The 25,862-nt window shown below is 38.3% G+C and overlaps 2 protein-coding genes across 3 annotated transcripts in view; one reads left to right on the forward strand and one right to left on the reverse strand.

Moving 5' to 3' along the window:
- Positions 1-6,738, forward strand: part of WDR17 (WD repeat domain 17) — a 108,801-nt gene extending 102,063 nt beyond the window's left edge. For both annotated transcript variants that reach the window (XM_044387580.3, XM_057303413.1), the window contains 4 exons: positions 473-574; positions 3,801-3,899; positions 4,218-4,401; positions 6,504-6,738. In XM_044387580.3, coding sequence (XP_044243515.2) covers positions 473-574; positions 3,801-3,899; positions 4,218-4,401; positions 6,504-6,623 — 505 coding nt within the window. In that variant the 3' untranslated portion in view covers positions 6,624-6,738. The remainder of the gene's footprint in view (positions 1-472; positions 575-3,800; positions 3,900-4,217; positions 4,402-6,503) is intronic.
- A 421-nt stretch (positions 6,739-7,159) lies between these two features.
- Positions 7,160-23,008, reverse strand: SPATA4 (spermatogenesis associated 4). Its single transcript, XM_026508274.4, has 6 exons — positions 22,791-23,008; positions 21,776-21,905; positions 21,287-21,405; positions 20,956-21,176; positions 14,135-14,251; positions 7,160-11,052 (listed from the first exon to the last, which is right to left on the reverse strand). The coding sequence occupies exons 1-6, from the start codon at positions 23,006-23,008 to the stop codon at positions 10,979-10,981; spliced, it is 879 nt and encodes a 292-aa protein (XP_026364059.3). The 3' UTR covers positions 7,160-10,978.
- Positions 23,009-25,862: the final 2,854 nt, after the last annotated feature.

Genomic DNA, 25,862 nt, shown 5'->3' on the forward strand with positions numbered 1-25,862 from the left:
TGAGGTACTTAGAGAAAAACTTACATGAAGAAACAGTCAAGGAATAGAGAAAAACAAGAAGGCAAGAGTTAAACATGATTTGTGGTATAACATGATGTGTGACTAGGCGTTAACTTATGAATAAAACATCTTCAAGTTTGGAATTTTTTTTTTTTAGGATTTTATTTATTTGACAGAAACAGCCAGCGAGAGAGGGAACACAAGCAGGGGGAGTGGGAGAGGAAGAAGCAGGCTCATAGCGGAGGAGCCTGATGTGGGGCTGGATCCCATAACGCTGGGATCACGCCCTGAGCCGAAGGCAGACGCTTAACGGCTGCGCCACCCAGGCGCCCCTGGAAAATTCTCTAAACATACTTTGCTGTAAATGTCACTCATCAAAATATAGAGACACAAGTACAGTAACTACATATGTGAGTAGCGTTCTAGACCTCAAGTTATGGAATTAAAAATAAATAAATATATTCTCTTTTAGGGCTCGAAATGAATTACTCATATTATGTGGTTATATTGGTGCATTATTGGCTATCAGAAGACAGTACCAAAGCATTGTTCCAGCACTTTATGAGTACACAAGGTAAAACTGATTCCTCTTCTGTTATGAAATGAGAGACATTCCTTTCACTAAGATAGTCTCCAGAAGGCACCAAATATATATTGTATGCATCTACTGATTCATTCAGCATGTACTTTATAATAAAGCAGCAGTAAACTATAGGAATTAGAGGTGAATTAGGGTGTATATACTAGAAATCCTGATTCTAGCTTAAACACATGGGGTTTCTTGGTCTTACGTCAAGACACTTGAGGTCGGCCTTCTAGGGCTGTTAGAGCTGTTTGTGGAGTCCATCCAGAACCCAAATTCTTCCCTTCTTTTGACGCTGCCCTCCTTGGCTTCCTTCCACTTGCTTGAGGAACCCATGGTGACAGGATCTGCATTCTAAGCAGGAAGCAGAGAAGGGTGACTAGGATAGGGACCCCAAAGCATGAGGCCATCCGACATAGGCAGAAGAGGCCCACTTGGGTTATATCCCTTCAGCCAGAACTGTTGAAAGAACCTTGTTTTTAGAAGAAGCAGAGAAACTGGGTATTTTAGCTTTCCGATCTCTAGAGTAGGAAAAGGCAAAGAGGATTTGTGAACAGCAGGTAACTCACTACTTTAGAGTCAGGCCTAACAGTCCCGCCAAACTCCTCCATTTTCTGTCAGCTTGCTGAACTTTAGCCATTGTGCTTCAGACTTGCTATAACCAAAAAGAACCCTCGCCAAGCATCGTTTCCAAGTTGACTAGTTTGCTACACGGCGGAGTAGCTAACTCCTAGAAATGCCGAGAGGCTGTGGGTACAGGCAGTTATTCTGTGTGCCCTTCACGCGGGGCAGACTTTCTGTAAGAAAGCTTCCTCTTGCCTCCTTTCTCTTCCCTGTCTCGCTAAAGGTCGTGTGTCGGTGCCGGGCTGCCACCTGGAGCAGACTAAGGCACAGTGGGAAGTGAGAGTGCCGGGAAACTCAAGGAAAAATCTATTTCTGTGCAGGCAGCAGACCCAAATTCAAAAGCAACTTTTAACAACATTAAAATATCTTATGGGAGCAATAGCATATACCACATGGAATGAAAATAGTATTTAATGAAATATGTTCCATTTATATAGAACTTGGATAATGAAAGTAAAGAGACAAAATGGTCCCTTGAAATAGTAACAGAAATAAAAGGAGGCTTTTATATGTAAGGCAGGGGAGCTTGGGAGAATATATCTAAGCGTGCTAGTTTAGCACAAGAAATTCAGAAGGCTCTAATTGGAAGGAACTTACTTCCCTGATTATGGTCTGTTGTCTTGTGCTCAAGCTGATGCCCTGGCCCCTTATACTGAGCCCCCGGGCCTTTTCTCTTTGGCCCTCTTCTCCCTCCCTTCCTCACCTTCTCAGCTCGCTCTCCAGGTCTCCCTCCACCCCTCTCTCCGCTCAGTTCTCTGTCCTTCGAAACCTCACCATTTCTGTGGCTCTAGCCCTCACCTCCGTGGCAGTTTTTATTTTCAGGCGTCGCTCCTGTGGCTCGCCAAACTCTGGCCTCAACTCCGTGTGCTCAACATGAAAATCCTCTTCCTCCCCAAGTCTGCTTCTTCTCCTGTGTTCTCTCTTTCTTTTGATTGTGTCACTGTGTTTCTGTTGCCCAGAATTACATGATCGGGGTCCTGCGTAAGTGTTTGCTCTGACGGCCATAGTTAGGGTCTGCATTAACTCCCCCTGCCATAGTCCTGCATCTCGTCACCTCATCTCTGCGTCTCTGTTCTTCTCCTGCTCCAACCCCTCCTCCTGCGGCATCCGCCTCCTGGAAGCACCACCCTTCCTCGGGACCCTCCAGGACTCCCCACTGGCCATCACAGAGCTTCCAGATCCTTAGTCTTACGTTAAAAGTCTGCAAAAATAGGATTCCGAGCATGTCTCCCACCGTAGCCTTCTCTGTTCTCCACTCCGGCCAAACCAAATTACTTGTGATCCCCGTACATATGGAAGCTTTCCCTGATAGTCTCTCAGTGTCCTCTCCACCTGTTTACCTTGGTTTTCTCCTCACTCTTTGACACTGCCTGATGTATACTAGATCATCAAACACTACTGGACAGATAAAGTCCTATCACGTGCAGATTTGTAGACAGGGAAGCCAGAGTGTTTAAGGAATTCATCTTGGAGCTAGATACATTGTCAATCAGAATTTTAAGTTCAGTAATTTGGGGTAAAAGAAAATGATAAGCTACTACTCGATTTGAGATAGTATTACTACAGTGTTAGACGTGTGTGTGTGTGTGTGTAGGGGGACATTTACGCTTTTTTCCTCACCAAGTGTTATCATGTCCCGGCAGAATGATGACGATTAGTGGGAGTAACCATAAAATGCACTTTAGGCTTACTTAACCCTTACTTCATCTCTAAGGTCTTATGTTCTATCTCCCAAACAGCTTTTACTTTAAAATTTCAGCTAACTAGTTCCTTAAAAAACACACTGACTTTGTAACCTGTTCTAGAAACTAGGACTAGTAATCCTTTATCTAAAGCTTCCTAATTAATACTAACTATATCTCTTTTCCGGTTTTCTTTACACAGATATGATGGATCACTGATGTCAGTGTTTTACTGCTTTTTCTCACACATCTCTGTCTTTAAAGAACTGAAGCAGCATTTCCATTCCTTTCCACTAGTTGACATTCTTCTGCTGCTGTTCTACCCACCTGCTTTCTTACTCCTCTAATACTCATTTTTAATTCAGATGTGCGTTGTACCGGGCAGCGGCCGTGTGCGACTCTTAGTCAACCTCACCTGGCTCGTCTGTCCACTCTCCAGAGTTCGCCTCTTCCTGCATTTGTTTATCTACTTTTTACTAGTTTTACCTTTCATTTTTTAAGTGTTTATTTAAATTCTAGTTAACACTCAGTGTAATATTAGTTTCAGGTGTACAGTATGGTGATTCAGCCCTTCCATCCATCACCCCGTGCTCATCACAAGTGCACTCCTTCATCCTCCTCTCCTCTTTAACCCATCCCCCCAACACCTCCTTTGCAGTTCATTCATTCATCTGCTCACTGAGACCATCATGCAACTGATGTTTATTGAGCGTCTTTGACTTCAGGGAACTTAAAGGCCAGATAGAAAAGTCAGCGCGCGCGTGTGCACACACAGACACACATTCATGTGTACACATATATTTTTGAAAAGTAGGTGTTAAATCTGAAATGGCAGTTATTTAAAGCTCATTTGCTTTCTTGATACCTTAGTCTTGGATGTCAGATGTTAATTTCTTTTTCACATGTTTCAGTCAGCTATTAAAACGGCGGGTGGTGTCAGTGCCTTTAAATATTGAGCACCTTTCTGAGGAATTGGATGCGTGGAGAGCTTGCACACCGTCCATCGGCCGGTGAGTGAAGATGATATGAAGATGGGACTGCGGAGCTATTACTTAATATTATAGACAAACTTGTTGAAAATGTGGACTGGCTCACTATCATTCCTAGTCAAATAATGCATCTCAGTTTGCTTAGCATGTGTTCAGTAATAATTTACAGTTCTGTTCTTTTCTGCCCTTTTAAAGTACTCTGTTTTACTATAAATTAAGTCTAAGATGCCATCATCTCCAAAGGGGGACTAAATAATCCTCAGGAACTGTTTCTGATTTAAACCTTAATAATTCTATGGTTCTACGAAAATGAAAATGTGGTATCTGTTGGAAATACAGATCACCGGAAGAGTCTGCATTTACACCCCCTTCGGATTCACAAAAAATGGTTTATGCAACTTTACTAAAGAGACTACAACAAGAACCACTCAGAGGAATTGTTGGACCAGATTACGTGACTGGATCAAATCTGCCCAGTCATTCTGATAGCCACATCTCTTGTCTTACGGGATTAAAAATCCAGGTACAGCCTAATGTAAGGCATAAATTGTTCATTTCCATTGCTTCCACTTGTTTCATTATTCTAAAAACTGTGGTCTTAAAATAAGCATAATCTGAATAAAAGTAGGTACCTTAGAAAGGACTGATGCCTAGTGGGAAAATATTGCCCTTAATGCTCTATAGTTTGTATAAATGGTCTCTCTGTCTCCTTAAAATAAATTCAGAGACGGTCTGAATTGATGAAAGCAATTCATCTAATAGGTATACTTAGTAAAAAATGTTTAAAAATATATGTAGATCAGATCCTTAGGGAAATTAAATATGGGACACCAAGCAACAGTCAACACAAATTATCATATCGCAATAGATTAAAATTAACTTTATAGTCTCCGTTTGTAGTTTATAAACACAAAGAAATTAAGCACTGACATATATATATTATTGATTACATGTTCTTACATTGACTTACTGAGTTGTTCAGCGATTACAAATTATTGGGATCGATCATGAGGAATGGTCCCTAGCGTACAGTCAGAAGTAATGATGGGGAATGATACCCCCCAGTGCTCCATTTCCGGGGAAAGTGGAGACACCTTCGTGGTCGCAGAGCCAGGCCGGGTGGAGTTGTCCACGTGGAGCACACCGAGCTGAGTCCACATACACGGCAGACGGAAGCTCCAGTCCGGACTGAAAAAACACCACTTCGCAGAAAATTGTTCATATTTCACAGAGTTAATTCTTCTACTTCTAAAGGAATGTGACTAATTACATTTCTAATACTGATATGCCAGCCCAATGGGGACAGCTGTTTTTGGGGATAACCACTTAAATTAAATAGCTTGCTGCGTACATAAACCCTATCCATAGCTTGACCTGACACGATCAACTAATTACGTCTTCAGAATATGCTAACATAGTCCAAAAACCAGGTCGGACGCTTAGTTGTGTGCGTGCTTTCTTTAACCACTTATGTTCAGAGATAAAAAATCAAAGCAGTAAAGTCAATAACTTATAATTTAAGAGCAAAAAACATCATGCAGTTTGTAGACTGTGTCTTCAGGGCTGCTCGTGGCCCTCCCTGTGCCATTCCTAGTCCCTGCTTCATATTCCTAGCGCACCTTCCTGTTTCTCTTCTCTTCAGGTTCTTTTTCTCCATTCCATCTGCAGTAGCCAAATGACCCAGCAGATATGCTGCCTCACCTCTCTGCACCCAAACCTACAATAGGAAAGCACCTACTAATTATCCGCTAGGACTAATGTAAATGGGGTGCTTCCCTCCCAGCATCTTTCTCTTTCAACAGAAAATTAATGCTCTGGTTTTAACTGTGAAATGTCAAGTATCTTTAAGTAGAAAGTAGTCCACTTCATATGATGGGTTTTCCAATGTCTAGACATGATTTAATAACAACAATCTGTATCATTTGAAATCGTGATCAAAAATGTGGTAACTTTAGAAGATAATTAAGAATATTAGTTTTTAGTCCATTTCGTGTTTTTGAAATCATGCTTTTCTTTCTGAGAGCTGGGAGAAATAGATTAAAAGGTTTTTTTGCATTTGGTTCTTCAGAACCACCCTTGGTACACAGAGTACCTGATAGAACTGAACCATAAATACGCTAGTACATCATGATTTTAAATTATGTATACCATACACAGCAATATAGTTTTCATCTTCTGGGGAGCAGTTTCAGAGCTCCTGGCTTAAATAATTTCCCAAGTTGTATTGATGTAGGCTATATGAGTAAAGTAGTAAAGCGTATTTAAGTCTAGGCTAGGCATACATGCCTTTATAAAATGCTAACTTTGTATTAATTAATGGATTAGCAATACCTTTGTCATTGGTACCACTACTGTATTCAAAGAATTCAGATTATAAAACCAAATTCTATTTTGAAAGACATGGGGGCATAATGTTAAGATATTTAAAATTTTTTCTGTGTTTGGGAACAGTTCAAAAAAATCTGATTTTTTTCACATTTATTGTCTGAATACTGCCAGTGTTTTTATTATTATTATTATTGTTATTATTATTATTATTATTATTAAAGGGATTGTGTTTCTGGAAGTTACAAGCATGTTGCAAATGTATAATCCCATCTTCTCTTTCCTCAACTCTGTGTACAGGGCCCTGTATTTTTCCTTGAAGATGGGAAATCCACTATCTCGTTGAATGACGCATTGATGTGGGCAAAGGTGAACCCATTCTCACCTTTAGGGACTGGAATACGACTCAACCCATTTTGACAAAGTTTTTCTCCTTGTTTAATTGTTTTTTTTTAAAGACCTTTTGTGGGTTAGTGTTCCCTTAGCCTTTGTTGTCCAAGAGCCAAAGGTTAAGGGGAGCGGGGGAGGTGGGGAATAAGAGTTGACTTTATAAATTAACTTCAAAAAATAAAACATTTATATAATTTCAAGGAAAAATAGATGTGTCCTTTATAAAATACAACAGCCATATTTGGGAGAAAGATAATATTTAAATTATAAAAGACTGAAAAATCCAAAAGAGCATATATAAGTTTCACAAAGGTACCAAAATATTGTATTGTTGAAACATATAAAATAATGCGACACCTACAATAGTGCTTGGCAGAGTAAGTACCTAATGACTAGTGGAACAAGTGTCTTGAGGTATCAGAATATAAGGTATTGTGACTGGTCTTCAAGTTAACAAACACCCATACTGTCCTCTATAAAAGATATAGTAAACCAGTAGTTTCAGTTCATATTTAATAAAAGTTTCCAGCTATGCATTTGGTATGTATCAATAAATGGACACACGGTCAAAATACTTCTGAGTTTTATTTTTTCTTAAAGAAAGCACTATCAAGTTTTTTAACTGAAATTAAATGTCCAATTATAAAGAAATAGGTTTTATAAGCATAAAAAAATTGAGGAGTAAAAAACACAAATACAGTTAAATTTGTATAAGAATTTACATTTGATGATAATTGACTATTTTAAAAGATATTTGGTATGTATGGATATTAGTTTTGATTACCATTTAATACTTAGAGTAAATTTTAATCAACTTATATTCACTCGATAACATAATTTATTTGATAAAATTAGCTTAAAATAAATTTCTGTAGGTACATGTTGATATTTGGGGCATATTATAAATTCAAGTTTTTTAAATATTAATTAGAAGAGTAAAACTATTTAAAAAAAAAAAAAAGCCTGAGGCATGACTGCACGTATTTCAGTCGTACTAGAATTCTGACTTTGAAGTCTTAGAAATTAATGCATTACGGGGAAGAACAGAACTTTGATAGTCAAGCTGTTTTACAGAATTTATAATACAGATGTTTTTGGCTAAAGAGTGAGTTCATATAATTAGAATAATTGTGGTTTTTATTATCTTTCAGCTTACTGCATTTAAAATAATTTTAAAATTTTCTTGAACAAGCTTCTTAAAACTTAAAAGTTCTAACTCCTTAAGAAGACATTACAGGCCTAAATTCTATTTTATAAAAAAAATTACTAAATATTATAGAAGAGAATATATGTGACACATCAATAGTGTCAAGTATTTTTTTAATCCTTAGTGATATGCATAACTCAATTTTTAGATGAGGCAGATTTTTAATTAGCATATATGTAGTGAAATCTTTTCACTTAAAAATAGCAGTTGAAATCCTGTTATAATTCTCTTTATTTTGTTTTAAAATAGATTAAGAAGCCTGTCTTTTGTGCTGTAACTACTTTAAAAGATCCAGAGTTTAAGTTATACATATATAAACGATTGTTTCCTTCTTCTTCATTTTAAACGAATGCAGAAAAATGATACTTTATGTATAAACTATGAAAAAATGATGTAACTCTTCAGCATATGGAGACAATAGAGGAGTAACTCAATTTGTGTCTAAAATCTAAATTGGATTGATTCAAATATAATTCTGTTACTCTGACTTCTACAGTGTTTTATACCTTTTTATTATAACTATTAATTCTTCATAGAACTATGTCATCTGACCATGTCAGTCTGCATCTATTGTGCCTTGATATGAAAAACAAAGTGATTTTTTAAATTTATAAAAGGCTTTCCATTGTTAGATTTCATATGCATGAAAACCCAAAAAAATATGAACTTATTTTACTACTAGAAGATGTTTATATTACTGATAATGTGTGCAAGTTATTTTCCAAGTTTAAATATGCTTTTATGAAAGAAGTCTCATTAGACAATGGTTTTAATAGCATTGGAAAAATATTTTGCCTATAAAAATTACCAGGTGGTTAACAAAATTGCAACATCAAAATGAGTTATATCTTGTGAAAATATGATTTTTATGTCAATCAAAATTTATATATATTTGTTATACATATTTCTATGAGATCATCCAGAGGTGTTCAGGAACATGGTTGCATTAAAACAATGACTTGTATTTTGTTGTCCTTATAAAAGGAAAGTTGATACTTTTTCAGTCTTAAGTTAAAAGGCATTTTGAATATAGTAAAAGCCTCACCAATTGTTTGTAAAATTCAGGGTTTCTTATTTAGTATAGCAGTCATACAGAAGATATCTTCCTCGTCAACTCTTAATAAGTGTTTATTGTTCCATATCTTTGAAACATTTATTCCTCAATAATTGATAAAAGTACTTTTATGCTAAATTTAAATACCACAGGACTGTGCTTAATATGGCATGCAGTTATCTAGATTTTTATGTATATATGTATGAATGTATTTCAGGTCCCCTAAATTTCAATAAATACTGCATTAAAACCAGATACGACAGAGTTAACTGCTAAGATGAGCATTAGTATTGTCCCCAAAACCACCCCTGAGAGAACACTGTTTCTCCATAAATGCTGGGTCTGAGTCATCAGAGGTGCGAAGGGCTGAGCCGTCCAATGGGTTATTACCTTACTTGGAAACCCAGAAAAATCACTTTTGACTGTTCAAGGGGATGATTGTCTACCTGTGAGAAACACTGACGACAATAAACCCTAAAATTACTATAAAGGGGAAAAGCTTCACTGATGGATACAAACAGCTATTACAGAGGCTTCCATTCCGTGATAAGCATTCTGCCAATTGGTTGAAAACTCCCCTAGGGGAGCTGCTGTAGCTCTTAGAAAAGCTCCTTGCTTCCTTCTGCCAGAGATCCTTTGTGAAGCAAATGGTCTCCCTAAGACACACCTGTAGTGTTGGCCTCTCTTAATACAACTCATCTTCAGGAAGCTCTTGAAGTTGCTACTTTGACTATGCCTGCTACCTTCATTTACTTACTGTGGAATGAAACTTGTGAGACTAGTTCACATTTTCCACAGCTCTCCATAGGCCATAGTCTTGGGAACTTACCACAGTCAGGCCACGGGTGATTAGCTTTTTCAGGAGATTGAACATACAGTAAAGAGAAGAAGAATGAAACTTTTTATATGACTGTTTACCCAAATCTAATCCTTCTCTCTGGATCTTTTCCCCGGCCAAGGTTCAGAAGACTTGTTTCCATAACCCTTTCCTAAGGAACTGTATTTTATGGGTTGAAAATTATTCTCATAATTTTCTATTTTAGATTTGTCCCATTAGACTGCAAGGTTCACAAAAAAACCTATAGATGGTTGAAATATGCATTTAAACTATACCCTTTACCTCAGATAAAACTAGATTCTAAACAGACCCAAGAAGTAATCCTATTTCATCAGGGCTCTCTTTACTTTCCTTTACTAAATATTACCTGCCAAAAATGTGAAATTAAGCTTGGAAGTCTCTGGAGAGAGAAATTCTAATAAAGCCAAGCCTTCAAAAATGCAGAGCCACTGACAGTGTTTAGCTGGAAATTGACAAGCACGTCATGGGATTCGGCTTTTTTAATACTCCTCTCGGAAGTCTCAAATGCGACTGTTAATGAGATAGCATAAAGACATGAATAATTCCAGTTGAAGAAGAATTTCCAAATGTGAATGTAAAATTATAAGAATGTATGAAGGATAATTAATCTTTCAAGATATCAACTTGCTTTGGTTTCCCACCAATGAAATTATGGGGAGTGGCAGCAACCAGGAAAAAATGTTTAATTGAACTTGAATGGTTTGCTAAACACCAGAATCAAATTCCAAGTGAAGCACAACTTTCCTTTCCCACAACTCAGTATCAACAGGAGGGCCACCTATTTTTTTAAAAATGTTTCAAGTCAGGCTATTTATGGGGGCGGATAGGGTTCTCTATGGGCCAATGTATAATAATCATCATTCAGAATAAATTTTTTTATGAATGCATGTGATGTGTGACTATATATCAGGCAAAGTAGTAGCTCTTTTCATTTCTAATGAGCAAAGTGTATTACAAAGTAGATTCACCGTTCCTACAGGATTTATGAGAAATAACTTTTACTTGTCATAGTGAGTTATGTTTATACCTTTAAAATGATTCTTGCTCGTTCTGTGTTATTTGACTTTGTATTTTTAACAGTAACTGGCACAGGTGTTTAATAAATGGTTGAGCTGAATTGAAAGAGCATGCTCTTCAGCCCAATTATGGGTGAGACACCACTTTAATCTACTTATATATCCAAGACTAGGTAATTCTATCCTCTTAGTACGGCAAGAGATGGTGGCATCATTTCTTCAAAGCCATTAGACAGGTGCTTTTCAAGCTTACTTTTCCTTGTTTCTGATAGATTTCATAGCAGATTCAAAAGAATGTTTTCCAGCTTGCTTCACACAGATTTCTTAAGTGGAGTGCCACCAGTACCTGTATTTCCTGAAATATTTAAATAAACAGCATTAAAATCAGTTTGTGACTATTAAATATTTGCACAACGATCCGTGTTTCCAATACATCAAACATGTAGAATAATTGGCAACAGGCTGAGCACAGGTTCACCCAAATGCCTGGGAAAGAGAGTATTTGAAGCTTGCGTTACAGTAGCCATAAATAAAAAATCTGACTGTCACCCACTTCCAAAAGTTATTAGCGCCTAAAATATCCAGGACTTCTTTTGGTGTATCTGATACCAAATACGACTCAATTACTCTTAGGTATTGCTTCAGAAAGCTGCTAAGGCAACAGAGCCATGATTTTCACAGTGCTGAGATTTGGCAAATACACAGAAATCATAGTTGAGTTTCTGGAACTCTGCACTGAAGCATCCAAGCTGTCCAGACTCTTCAGTTCTCTCAGTTTGAATGTGAGGAGCCAGTGACAGCTAAGAAATCTGTTACCCACCCCCCCACCCCGGCCCAGTAGTTCGCTAGATGCTAGGTTTAGGTAAACAAATGGAGGAATTTAAGTGTTAAAGAAAAAAAAAAAGGGTAATGAACTATCAAACAATTTTCACCACCCTATCAGACAATTAGAAGCTTTTCAGATGAATGGCCTTGTGGTTTCGGTGTCATTATGTGCAGTGCAATCTTAGATGGTAAAATAGGGCCCAGTTCCTGTGGTCTAGCTCTGCCTTCTTCCATTAACTTCAAATTATGTTAGCTGACCTGAACTTATCACTCTGCTCTTTTATTAGAAACAACTGAAAAGGGAGGGGGGGTGGGGGGAATGGGGCAGCCAGGCGATGGGTATTAAGGAGGGCATGTGATGTGATGAGCACTGGGTGTTAAACACGCAACTAATGAATCGTTGAGCACTACACCAAAAACTAATGATGTACTTTATATTGGTTAATTGAATTTAAATAAAAAAAGAAACAACTGAAATGGAATCCCTTGAACGAATTTGGGAAGAAAATAAAATTTAGCAAAACGGCTCTCGTCCATACGATTATCAAAGTCCACTGCATTCATTCCGTTCTGCCTAGGTTAGGAGAATCCAAGTATCTGGAATAGGCCTGAGAGACGTAAAAAGATAAAAGCATGTTTCTTCCCATCCTGATCTGCCCTGAAAACCCCCATACCCCATCATCCACTTTAAGAAGAATAGAAAAAGACCACCAAAGTGAGAGGGACTCATAAAAGAGAGCATCGAGAGAATAAAATGGGGAAGAAGTTATTTATAGCCACTCATACATGATTAAAATTGTAAAAGCAAGAATCCACTCTACTTGGGAGTTCTGATCCTAAATAATGATAGCATTATTTTTCTAAAAACTCCTATGTGACCTTGAAATTTTTCTGAAAAGAACAGAAATGAGGAAAGCTCTTTAGCAATTCAAGTACCAGTAGGCATCATGTTCTCAAATATGGACACTTTGCATCTGTTTCTCACACTGGAAGGAAGCCCTGCTGCGACTCATTCGTCCTTCTGCCTTTTCATTGCAGGTCCCAAAGCAAGTGGTCATGTGCTTTCCCGTCCTCAGTCAGGTCCAAGTAGCCGTAAGGGGAAAGAGGCAAGCAAATGAACCAAGAGAGAACCATGCAGGCCCCCCGCGCCTTCCCCCACTCAGCCTGCTGGAGTTTTCACTGCAGGCATCGCTACAGGAAGGAGGTTGAGACAGGTTGAAGGAGAGGATGGGTGCCCAGAATCTGAAGGTGAAACTATGGATACATTTTTTTAAATAGAAATATCAGTGGTACTCATTTCTCTTGGGTTCTGTCATGCTGAGTCGTGTATGTGATGAGTTAATGAGATGTTCATGGACTGGCCTAATGTCTAGATATTAAGAAGTGCACTCTGAGAAACGGGTAGTTCGAGCAGGTCGTTAGCAAAACAAAACTCAATGACAGTGATGTGTGATCAAATAGAGTTTGGAAAACACTTGATTCTGTACCTCTGGTCTTTTATATTTACCATGCATATAGCATATTAAAGGCTCTGTGAAATCCTAAGTTTAAACGAAGGAATCTGTTGACATTGCTTTTCCAGACCTTATGTAAACAAAGACTTTTTTTTTCTCCCATAAAATCCCTTAACACGTTAGAAAACATGCCCTGTAGCAGAGGTCCTCAAATATTTCCCATCAAAGGCCCAACAGTCAATATTTTAGGCTTTGTATTTGGTTTGTCAGATAAAATATGGACACTCAGGTAATTTGAATTTCAGATAAACAATGAATAATTTTTAATTAAAGTATGTCCTCAACATGTCCCCAAAACTATTAGCAGTATTGGTTATGTCTGTTTTTATTCTCTAAATCTAGAACCCCGCTTTGTGGGCCATGACTGGCCGTGACTCAGCCCTGCTGTTGTGCGAAAGCCACCACAGACAAGCCATAAAGTTTCCATGGCAGGGTTCCAACACAGCTTTATTTACAACAGGGAAATTTGAATTTCATATATTGTTCATGTGTCAAGAAATAGCATTTTTCTTTTGATATATTTTTTCTGACATATAAGAATGTGAAAGCCATCCTTAACTTGCAGGCTATGTAAAAACAGGCGGGGGGACTGACTTTGGCTTGTGGCTGTAGTTTGCCATGGTACAAATGCTTTCTGAACTACCATGATTTAGACAAGTGGCTTCTTGTGATACAACCAACTGGGAAATTTAGGCCAACAAGTATCCAGCACTGCCTTGGGATGGATTCATCACCCACTGCTAGAGAACTGAGTTTTGAGCTCTGCTGATGAGCCCACCTGTTTCAGACTCACCTACTTCAAGAGAAATCATAGCAGAAATGGTCCCTTTCATCGGCGAAGGGGGGACAGTGCAGGGCCCTGGCTTGTGATGTGACTTGTACTTAGCAGACCACAGGGCCCCTCCATCTATCAAAAGCATATCAGTCTACCAACCTAAGGCACAGCTGTAGACTGAAGGCCTAGACCAATGTTTGAACTGTTTTTTAAAATTCAAAGGAAAAAAGTAGAAACATTCATTTAACAGGTAAAAAGTTAAAAATAACACAACAATAAAAAAAAACTCACGTGAAACAGGAGCAACGCCTTTCCTTGAAATCATGGCATCATATTTGCGCCCAGAGACTTGGGGAGGAAGATGATCGAGAGTAAGTTCTCCCACTGTTGGTTTGACCTCAAACCATTCTATAAAATATGAGTACAAGAACTCTTGTTTAAAAATTCTCTGTGACCATTGCCGAAATAAGACACCACAATTTACAAACTAGGCAAATTCTTTAGACCTCTCTTTAATCATAGTCCTAACCTCGAGTGCTGTGGATAGGGAGGTTATTAACCCTCTCCCCACATTGTTCACACCTCTGATGCACAAAATAGTTGCTTTAAAAAGTTACTTTAAAGACAACATCTTTATGTTCCTATTAGTTTTTTAATAAGTTTTAATTTAATAGTAGTATGTATACAGAAAAGTGGACTAAGTGTGTGTTTACAGCCTGATGAATTTTTGGAATGAATACACCTGGGGTGTATTATTAGTATCCCCAAGTCCCCTGCTTATCTCTCACATACAGTACCCTAAAGAGAAAACACTGTATTGACTTCTGTCATAACGGGTTAGATGATTTTTTTTATATTTCATGTAGTTTTTATATTTCATATAAACAAAATCTACAGGATATATTTCATTTTTCAAACATGTTTACTCTATAAAAATAGTGACTTAAAATTATTTCCATGTTTCCAATATTTCTCATTAAATCTATAAACTATCACACTTGGGCACTAATTTCCCTGTGCTTCTAAAGATCACTTACCCCTCCTCTGCAGCTCTCAGCCTTCACTGAGGCTTAAAGAAGAGTTTAAGGTAATTTCTACTCATCAGTCAGACCCTGTTAATGCTCTATACAGCTCTGGTCAGTAACATTCTCAGAACTATAATTATCACAGTTAATTACTTTAAGCTTAAAATCAGTAGTCTCAAAAATCAAGATTGGTGAGAATAGAATACTGTTCAAGAATCTGAAGGGTTGAGGTGGCCCATGGTTAAAGAGAAATTGTGGTCAAAGGAAGACAAGAGAGATAGAGGTTAGCTTTGCACAAAGATGGACTTTCAAATAAAAGATTAAATAGTTGTGTTTTGTTCTAGAAATCCCAACTAGAGCCAATGAGAAGCAGAAATGGTGAGATCAACTAAATGTAAGCGAATGTTAGGTATAAAAAATAATTGTATCTGATTTGTGGTATTAAAAAAATAACTTGACAGAACTAAAATGCTGAAGAGTGGTGGGGGCTGGCCAGGAGTCGTCAGTGTCATAGTGTTTTCGGGTCCTTATAGTTGGAGAAAGAAAGTAAAGACATTAATTTTACATTAGGATAAATATGCATGTTAAAATTTCTAGGGTAGCACTACAAAGAGTAGAAATTTTGAATTTTCCAAATTAGTATGGGTTGGGGGGGATGTCTTTAAAAAAATTCAATGAGAAAGAAAAGATAGGTGAGACAAAAACAAGAAACAGAAAAAAAAATAAAGACCACAAAATAATATGATAGACATGAATGCAAATACAACAGTAGGCAGTACTGCTGAATTCATAACAATTAAAATCACAGTGAATGAAATAAGAAAGGTCCATGCAACAGGATACTTTAAAGAAGAATTGCAGGAACTGCTTTACCAAGTATCAGCACTTACTGTAAAGCAATAGTAACTAAGACAGTGTGGGTGTTGAAGTTGTACACAGGTAGACAAAATCAGCTAGACCCCGGAAACAGGGCCATATATATATAAAGAAACTGGAAACATTTGAGACATGAGGGTATCACAAATCAGTGAGAAAAGAACAGATTGTTCAAGAAATCATCTGGGACAGTTGGTTCTCCATTTCAGTTGCAGACAAATTAAGATCTTAAAAGAGACTAACCCCTTACCAGACCTATGCTTTGCAAACATTTTTTTTTTCCATTTTATAAGTTCCCTTTTCACTCTTATTTCCTTTTTTACTTATTTATGAAGCCTTTTAGTTTGATACAATCCCATATGTTTGTTTTTGCTTTGGTTGCCTGTGCTTTTGATATCATTTCCAAAAAATCATTGTCAATGCCAGTGTCAAGAAACTTTTTTCCTATATTCTCTTCTAGTAGTTTTATGGTCTCTTAAACATAGGACCAGTTCTGGTCTTATGTGGGGGTGTGAGATAAGGGTCCAATCTCATTATTCTGCAAGTGGGTATCCAATTTTCTCAACATGATTTATTGAGGAGACTATCTTTTCCCCATCGTGTGTTCTTGGCATCCTTATTGAAGATCAGGTGTCAGTAAATGCATGGATTTATTTCTGGACTTGCTATTTTGTTTCATTGGCCTATATGTCTGTTTTTATGCCAGTGCCTTACTGTTTTAATTACCATAGCTTTGTATTATAGTTTTCAATCAGGAAGTGTGATGACTCCAGCTTTGTTCTTCTTTCTCAGGTTTGCTTTGGCTTTTTGGATTCTTTTGTGGTTCCATATGAATTCAGGATTGCTTTTCCTATTTCTGTAAAGACTACCATTGAAATTTTGCAAGCTTGCATTGAATCTATAGATCAATTGGGTAGTATAGACATTTTAACAATATTAATTCTTCTAATCCATGAACATGGGATGTCTTTCCATTTTTCTGTCTTTTATTTCCTTCATCAATGTTTTATAATTTACAATGTGTAAAGGAGTAATATCAAAAACATATAAGGAACTCATACAACTCAATAGCAAACAAAACAAACAACCCAACTAAAAACGGGGCAAAGGACCTGAGTAAACATTACTCAAAATAAGAAATACTGGAGCGCCTGCTTGGCTTGGTTGGTGGAGTGTGTGACTCTTGATCTTGGGGTTGTGAGTTTGAGCCCCATGTTGGGTTAGATATTACTTAAAAATAAAATCTTTTTAAAAATCAGATATACAAATGGTCAACAGGTATATAAACAGGTACTCAACATCACTAATCATGATCAGTAATCATGGAAATGCAATCAAAACCACAAAAATATATCATCATATACCTGTTAGAATCGCTATTATCAAAAAAGACAAAATATAAAAAGTATTGGTGAGAATGTGGAAGAAAAGATAACCCTTATAGACTGTTGGTGAAATGTAAATTGGTATGGCCATTATGGAAAACAGTATGGAGACTCAAAATTAAAAATAAAACTACCGTATGATCCAGCAATACCACTTCTGGGTATATCTCCAAAGGAAATGAAATCAGCATTTCAGAGACGTATCTGCACCCCAATATTCATTGCAGCATTATTCACAATAGCCAAAGATATGGAAATATCCAAAATGCATGAATGTATAAAGAAAATGTGATATGTATGTGTATACACACACACACACACACACACACACACACACACACACACACACAAAATGGAATACTAATCAGCCTTTACACTAAGTGAAATAAGCCAGACATGGAAAAACAAATACTGCATGATCTCACTTCTAGGTGGACTCTAAGATAGAGTAGGATGGTAATATCTAGGGACTAGCGGGAAGGGGATATGGGCAGCTGCTGATCAAACGTATGCAAGATGGATAAATTCTGCAGGTCTAATATATAGCATGGTGATGACAGTCAATAGTGTATCATGTACTTGAAATTTGCTAAGAGGGTTGATCTTAAGCATACTCACCACACCAAGCAAATAAGGAAAAAAAGAAAAAAGAAGGAAAGAAAGAAACAAAGAAACAAAGAAAATGGCAATCATGTGAGGAGATAGATATGTCTGATTGCAGTGATCATTATACAATGTATATGTACATCAAAACATCAAGTTGTCCACCTTAAATATATATAATTTCTATATGTCTCCTGAGGCAAGGGAAATAAAAACAAGAATAAACTATTGGGACCACATCAAAATAAAAAGATTCTGCACAGTGAAGGAACCAATCAACAACACTAAAAGGAAACCTATGGAATGGGAGAAGATATTTGCAAATGGCCCAATAAAGGGTTAATACCCCAAAAATATAAAGAAGTTATACAACTCAACACCCCAAAAAACAATCCAATTTAAAAATAGGCAGAAGACGTGAACAGACATTTCTCCAAAGAAGACATCCAGATGGCCAACAGACACATGAGAAGATGCTCAACATCGCTCATCAGCAGGGAGATGCAAATCAAAACTACAATGAACTATCACTTCACACCTGTCAGAATGGCTAAAATCAACAAGACAAGAAACAAGTGCTGGCGAGCATGTGGAGAAAAAGGCACCCTCATGCACTGTTGGTGAACGCAAACTGGTGCAGCCACTGTGGAAAACAGTGGGGAGATTCCTTAAAAACAGAACTGCCCTACAATCCAGTAATCATGCTATTGGGTATTTACCCAAAGAGTACAAAAAACTAATTCAAAGGAATTAATGTACCCCTATGTTTATTGCAGCATTATTTACTATAGCTGAACTACAGAAGCAGCCCAAGCGTCCATTGATAAATGAATAAAGGAGGTGTGGTATATATATATGCAATGGAGTTTTACTCAGCCATGAAAAAGAATGAAATCTTGCCATTTGCAACAACATAAATGGGGCTAGAGAGTACAATGCTAAGCAAAGTAAATCAGAGAAAGACAAATACCATATGATTTTGCTCATATGTGGAATTTAAGAAACAAATGAGCAAAGGAAAAAAAAAGAGCAACAAACCAAGAAACAGACTCTTAACTCTAGAGAACAAACTGCTGGTTGCCAGAGGGGGAGGTGGGTGGGGATTGGGTGAAACAGGTGATGGGGATGAAGGGGGACACTTGTCATGATGAGCACTGGGCACTGGATGGAAGTGTTGAATGACTCTATCGTACACCTGAAACTAATATCACACTGTATGCTAACTTTACTGGAATTGAAAGTCAAAAAGTAATAAAAGTGAAAGGCTAAGCTTCAGTAAATTTAAATATAGGAGAATTTTTTATAACTCCATGATGCCAACAGTATTAACTGTGAAGTTTGTGTTTGTTTTTCATTTCTGCCATAACAAATTACCATAAGTTTGGTGACTTATGAACAACAGCCATTTTTATCTCACAGTTCAGAAGTCTGAGGGCTGCTTTTTAGAGTCTCACTGGGCTGAAATGAAGGTGTTGGCCGGGCGGCATTCCTTCTGGAAGCCCTGGGGATGAATCCTCTCCCATGCTCATTCATGTTATTGGCAGAATTTGGTTCCTTGCACTTCTAGGTCCAAAGTCCCTATCTGGTTGCTGGCTGTCCCCGAGGGCTGTTCTTTGCTCTTTGAGCCCCACCTTCTTGTCCTCTCCAAGTGCCCCTGCAGCAATAGCAGGTTGAGGCCCTCTCACACTTCGGGTCATTCCTACTTCCGCTTCTGCTGCATTGCTCTGACTCCACTTGGAGAAAGACCTCTGCTTTTAAGTGCTCATGTGATTGGACTGGACTCGCCTGAATAACCCAGCATTAACTCCCTAGTTCAAGGTCAGCAACTTCTGCAAAGCCTCTTTTGCCATGTAATGCCACATATTCACAGGTTCCAGGGACTTGGGCATGAACAACATGGGGGCCCCATTCTGCCTACTACAAAGATGGATAAAATCTCAATTAAGAAATATATATGAATGAAATTAAGAAGAACATAAATTATATGCATGAACTATTTTTTTTTTTTTTACATCAAGGAAATTATAAACAAAGGCAGCAGGACAGTGGTCACTCTCAGAGGGAACTATGGAGAATGCAATTAGAAAGACACCAGCAGAATGTAATGGTATTGGTAATGTGGCACTTCATAGGCCATAAGAGATACAGAAATGCTTATTCATTGTCTTCTTTAAATTGCACATACACGTTATATGCATGCATGTATGACAAAAATCACAGCAAAATTTTAATGTTTAAAAGCATACAAAAGAATTTGAATATACAATTCCACAACAGGAGTAATAACCTCAATTCTTTCTCTCCTCCCAAACTCATGAGTGGAACCAGAAATGAGAGCAAATCAAGGAAGAGAAACAAAAAATGATAGGCAATGGGAAATGAACAGTAACAGACGATAAAATCCAATTTATCCAATTCACAGTTAGGGGGAAGTGACAGTTACTGCTCTCCTTTCCTTCCAGGGACTAGAGAGAAAATGGCTCTTCAGAACATTGGGGTTCAAAAGAGAGAAATCCTAATGACTATAACTACCTTATTCCTTATTGGTTTGGATGCCATGGTCACGATGAAGTCACTAAGTGTCTGGAGTCAAGGACTATAAAATTCCAGGGCAGGAGCGGTATTAGAAAAGTAAAACAAAACAAAACAAATAGAGAAAGTTCACTTACTTGCCATCTGTTGGGACACTGATGGCAAATGCTTTGGATGATTTCAGAATTATTTCAGTGATACTTCTGGAAGGTTGCCAAGGGTTGCCCAATCTGCCTTACCTTACCTAATCTACAGACGGAAGCTACTACAGAAAGGGTAACACTGACCATACGCTAGAGAGCGTCTAGAGTGAATCAGGGTAGTCCACGCTTTCCCTAAAGTACTCATATCCTGATGAAGTCTTAAATATTCCCATCCTCTTTAGTAACTTCAGAAAAATATTAGTGAATGTGTTCACATAAAATTTTGTGGGAAATAAGTTCACATATCATCTCAAAAGTATTAATACACTAAGTTAAGATATGCTTACATTAGAAAAATTATTGCATAAAGCACTCCAATGATAATAAATCATTCCACTGCTAGCATAAGAGAACTATTTTCCCTTTAAGCCAGTGACAGAAAAAGCAGAAAGGGGACAGACAATGGCCAGCTTTTCTGTCATCTGTACTCAAGTATAGCCTCATTAAGTTGGGAAGAACTCGATGGACTATTTCCAAGGAAAACTTACTTGGATTCAATTTTCTGCTTAATTTTCTTTGCAACATTTGTAAAAGTAAGAGGAACTCTACTTTAAGTTCATTGCTGAGCATGTTAGGATTGCTTATTATTTCTGATAACCTGATGTTATCTTTAATCGACTTTGAAGCCGTAGACCGAGGAACCAGGGGCAAACGCATCTGGTAACTGTAGTCTGTGAAATTCACGAGGTCGTCCTGGATACTTTTAATTCTGGAAATAAAAAATAAAATACTATTGACAAGCCACATTTTAGTAATGAGACTGATATTATCAAATTTTCATCTTAAATTATATCGCTGGAAAAATTCCAAATGACTTACTCTCGATGTGTTAACAAGGTATAAACCTCTTGGATCAGGATTTCAGGTACTCCAGCTTTGCAATGAATTGTTCCATGGATTAGCTCTTTAGGTAATTTAAATTTTTTTCTTGCCAGGAACTTTAATAGTAGAAAGAAAGTATTTTCACTGTAAGAAATTCTATACAAATCTCCAACTACTATGTATTCACTTTAATCTCCCTTTTCTCTCTCAACTATTTTTTTGTGTTTAACATATTAATTATTAAAAGAAATTATTCTTCAGCAAGAAAACCAATTATTCTGTCCCACTCCAATTTGAAATGAGTATGATCAAGTTTCATAAGTGACTCGGGGCAAACTTTAATAACATTGTTTTCAGTACAGGGAAATGAGCGGCCAACTCAGAAGCACAGCCACACACACACATATGTGTAGATATCCAAGAGGTCAGGAGTACACCTTTAAAAACACAAAATTCTTAACAAGGTGGCAATGACTGCTAATTTACCTGCTCCAACTGTGCCCAGTTATCCAACTTGACTTTCAAAGAAGTTCCATTTTCAAAGGATGACAATTTAAGGTCCCAGGGGTAATATATAGTGAATATTTCTGCAATCAGGAAACCATTTGAAAAATCCCTGATCCATACATAGATAGCATTAAGGAAATGAAATAAAATGTGGTTACTTTTACAGTTGGTAATATTTTAGAATCAATTGACACCGATTGACTATTCCGTAATTGACAGCAAATAACTTTTAAAATTAGTTTTGTTGGATCATTGCTCTGAGGAAGATTTGCTATGGAATAGAATTTTGATAAGATTAGATACACACCAAAGGCTTTGGGGGGGGGTGTGCGTGTTTATGAACCCATACTATTAGTTTGTATTGAATGTGCATTTTAACAAGATCCTTAGGTGATTCCTTATGTACATTGAAAATTTCAGGCACGTGTTTATTAAGAAATATTTAAATTAGTAAACCAGAGTCCTTGACTGCAAAAAATGTCATCGTCTTCATATTTATTGAAGTTAGTTGGCATTTCCAGAGCAGATATTAACTGCCTGTTAGGTTCGGGGTGGCTGCAGTTCAGCAGCAGCTTTTTTCAATCCCTGGGATTGAAATCTTAAAAACTAGATGCCATCCGGAGCGCAAACTGATCCCCAGGAGTATTAATTGATGTCCAGTGTCTCCAAAGAGCCTTGACTGTTTTAATGTGTTTGTAGTCACCAAGGCATTCTATATTACCTTAAGTCTAAAATATAATGATGGATTGATTGGATAAATGTATGAATGCTTCCTCGTGAATTTTGCAGGCCCGCTCCCTCAGAGGAGAAGGTGTGTTTGTGTGTGTGCTGAGCGGGCGGGAGTCTGGCTCTGAAACCTAGACTGGGCGGAGTAGGGTAGCTGAGTGGGGTGGCCCCTGCGCCATAGCGGGGCAGGAGGGGCAACGGGGTGGTCCGCGGGTCCCCAGGATGCTCAGGCCCAGGCGCCCGTCTAGGCGGCTGCTCGCTCCTGCACCTGTTGACGTTCCTGGGGAAGAAGGTGAGATCCAGGCCCTGAAGCCAGCGCAGAACCGACCGAGACAGGCGGGAGCTCTTCGGTGGATGCGGATAGACCAGACACTTCTTAGGCTTCCCTCGGATGGGAGCTGCTGGCTGGGGCGAAAATGACGGTGACGTGGGTAGGGCTGCCGCCGGCTGTCTCAAAAACCCTCCTCCCAGGCCGGCGGCAGCCATGTCGCTTTCTGGGTTTCTATGGCAGCACCAGCGGTGGGGCGGGGCCTGTGGGGGCGGAGCCTCAGGGGGGCCGTAGGGACCTCGTAGGCGGGGCGGAGCCTTGGCGCGGCCGGGCGGGGCCTGTGGGTGGGCGGGGCTTCAGTGGGGGTTAGAGGGCACTGGGCCTCCAGATCCCCCAGTTTGGGGAGCTGGGACTTGGGGTTGGGACACACGATCCCTGCCCTCATTGGGTGGACGCTTTCAAATCTTAGTTGTAGTTAGCCTCACTTCTAACCAGTTTAGAGCTTCCCGCCAAACCTCTTGGCCTTTATAAATTTACTTTTTAAATAGTTTCAGCCCAGCCAAAGGCCTATTTTCAGTCAAGCATTTTTGAGGAGGATGTGAGAAGCCTCCAGAAGACGAGGTCAGTTTTTGTTTAGAAATTGGAACTGATGGGGTATTTGCTCCAAAAAGCCAAAGAAAAAATTTTCAAAATTAAAACTAATAAATGTCTAATGCCTACAGATTTAACATGTTTCCTTAGTTATTACATTAAGTGTTCATAAAAATTACATAATATTCTAAAATAATTTGTACGTTTTCACATTTCACAAAGATGCCCTCATATATATAACTCATTCCTTCAACAATTATTTGAGTCCCTAGTCTGTGCCAGGCACTGAACTAGTCATTTGGGATTTATCAGTGAACAATGCAGAGAAAAAAAAATGATTGCAGAGCCAGCATCAACAGTTATAAATTAAATATTTACATGACAAATTGATTAAAATCCTTTAAAAACTTTTGCAAAAAAAAAAGTCACTTAATGTGGCATATAGATACATATTATTATGCAAGATAAAATATGGGCTAGATCTTGATAGTGGAGCTATATAATATTTTGTTGAATGTTTACTCATATACACATTTATTCATGAAGTAAACCAATGCGAATCTGTATATGGTTTGAAAGAAAAGAAAATGAAGCTAGGAAGGTGTTTTCTTTTTTCCCAATGAGGTTTTTCATGAAGGATTCGTTCATTCAGGGAATTTTTTTTGAGGAACCTATTCTGTGCTATGTTACCCACTAGATCTTCACTATCCGATGCTATAGCCACTAGCCACCTGTGGCTATTCAGATATAAATTTAAATAAAATAAAACGAGTAACACTGGCTACATTTCAGCTGTTTAACACCTACCTGCGGCTACGCGTGTTGTCAGAGCACAGATACAAACCCGTCATTGCAGGAGGTCCTAGGAGACAGCTGTGCGCTGGATTATTTATAGAAGGCACGCAGATATAAATATCAGTGAAAAGATCATGTACGCTGAAAAGCTGTGCCATGATAAAAATATATTAGTGTCAGGGAGGAAGCAAATAATTTGGCCTGAGGGACCCTAGGAGTCCTTTCAGAGGAGGTGACCTTTGATTTGGATCTTATAAGGCAGTATTTTAAATTGTTTAAGACAGAGGTTTTGGGGGCGCCTGGGTGGCTCAGTCGTTAAGGGTCTGCCTTCAGCTCAGGGCCTGATCCCAGGGTCCTGGGATCGAGCCCAGCATCAGGCTCTTGGCTCAGCGGGAAGCCTGCTTCTCCCTCTCCCGCTCCCCCTGCTTGTGTTCCCTCTCTCGCTGGGTCTCTCTCTGTCAAATAAATAAAATCTTAAAAAAAAAAAAAAAAAAAAAGACAGGTTTTGGAGGACCGGGGCTACTTTTTATTAGTTATGTGGCTCTGGGCAAGTTATATAATTATTTTTATTTGTAAGGAGGAAATAATTGGGTAGACTTCAGAGGGTTCTGTTAGGGATTATGTAAACAAGTTAACTATGCAAAGAGCCTAGAACAGTGTGCCGCACATAGTAATTGTTGAGTCAAGTGTAAATTATTGTTTCTAGAGCAGTCACGGAAGGCTGTGGGATGAGGGGGACAGGGACAGTTCCACACCGAATGACTACTGTGAGCAAAAGCACAGATGATATAATCTGTGATTTGAGAGTTTTTTAAAGAGTTTGGGGAAATAACTAATCATTAGGGTTAGAGAAAGTGTTTAGGCTTTAGCATGAGTTCTAACCCAAGATTTAGGTAGTAACGGCTAAGGAGATAGATTAGGGCTTAATTGAGCACAGTCTTGCTAAAAGTCAGAACTTTCCTGTAATAAATGTGGCAGTTGTTAAGCAGATACATCCCCGTGTCAAACATACCCTTCTATATTTAGCTTGTTGGAACTCCACAATGTGGTTTCTCCTTTGCTAAGAGTTTTATTAAATTGTGACAATAGGGGGAGCTAGAGAGAGGCAAGGAGGGGGAGAGAAGGAAGAGGGATTTGCTGTTTCTTGTTCTGCTTACATTTCACATGGGTGTCACCACAGCAACAAAGCTTAACCTGGCAGTGACAGCTGCTTCCAGTCTCCAGCTTTTTTTTTTTAGCTCTCCTGGAGCAGATTTCATCATACTCCCTCTGATGTTTAGCAAGCACTGAGAAGTGACCCTCCTTAAAGGGTCCGGGATTTTACCCTGGGACCGCCCTTCTGAGCTCTGAAGAGTTGGCACCAGCCCTGTAGTTACTATCCCCCTTCAAGAGTCATTCTATGGAACTTTCTGTCCAAATTCTAGGCTCTTATAACCCTAACTTCTTAAATCTGTTCTAGCAGGGGCAATTGCTTCCTGAATCATCTATTTCTGTTAGTTTGATTGATGTAGAAAAGACGTTAGGTTTCAAAGCCGCGGCCAAAGCCTTTGGTGCAAAAAGATGGTTTTATTAAAGTGTGGGGACAGGACCTGTGGGCAGAAAGAACTGCAATAGGGTCATAAGAAGTGGCCCATTATATACTTTCAAGTTTGGAGACGGTTAGGGATAGCTAGCATAAGTCTCTAA

This window comes from Ursus arctos, unplaced genomic scaffold, assembly GCF_023065955.2.
Source record: "Ursus arctos isolate Adak ecotype North America unplaced genomic scaffold, UrsArc2.0 scaffold_27, whole genome shotgun sequence".
NCBI classification, from domain to species: Eukaryota; Metazoa; Chordata; class Mammalia; order Carnivora; family Ursidae; genus Ursus; species Ursus arctos.

What these genes read in the sequence shown, in the direction of transcription:
- SPATA4 (XM_026508274.4), bottom strand. Translation starts at nt 23,008, where the DNA reads ATGGCTGCCGCCGGCCTGGGAGGAGGGTTTTTGAGACAGCCGGCGGCA. An exon ending in ACTGGGCACAGTTGGAGCAG is followed by an intron (nt 21,406 to 21,775) that starts GTAAATTAGCAG and finishes CTACTATTAAAG; the next exon opens with TTCCTGGCAAGAAAAAAATT. An exon ending in AGGCGTTGCTCCTGTTTCAC is followed by an intron (nt 11,053 to 14,134) that starts GTGAGTTTTTTT and finishes ACTCCACTTAAG; the next exon opens with AAATCTGTGTGAAGCAAGCT.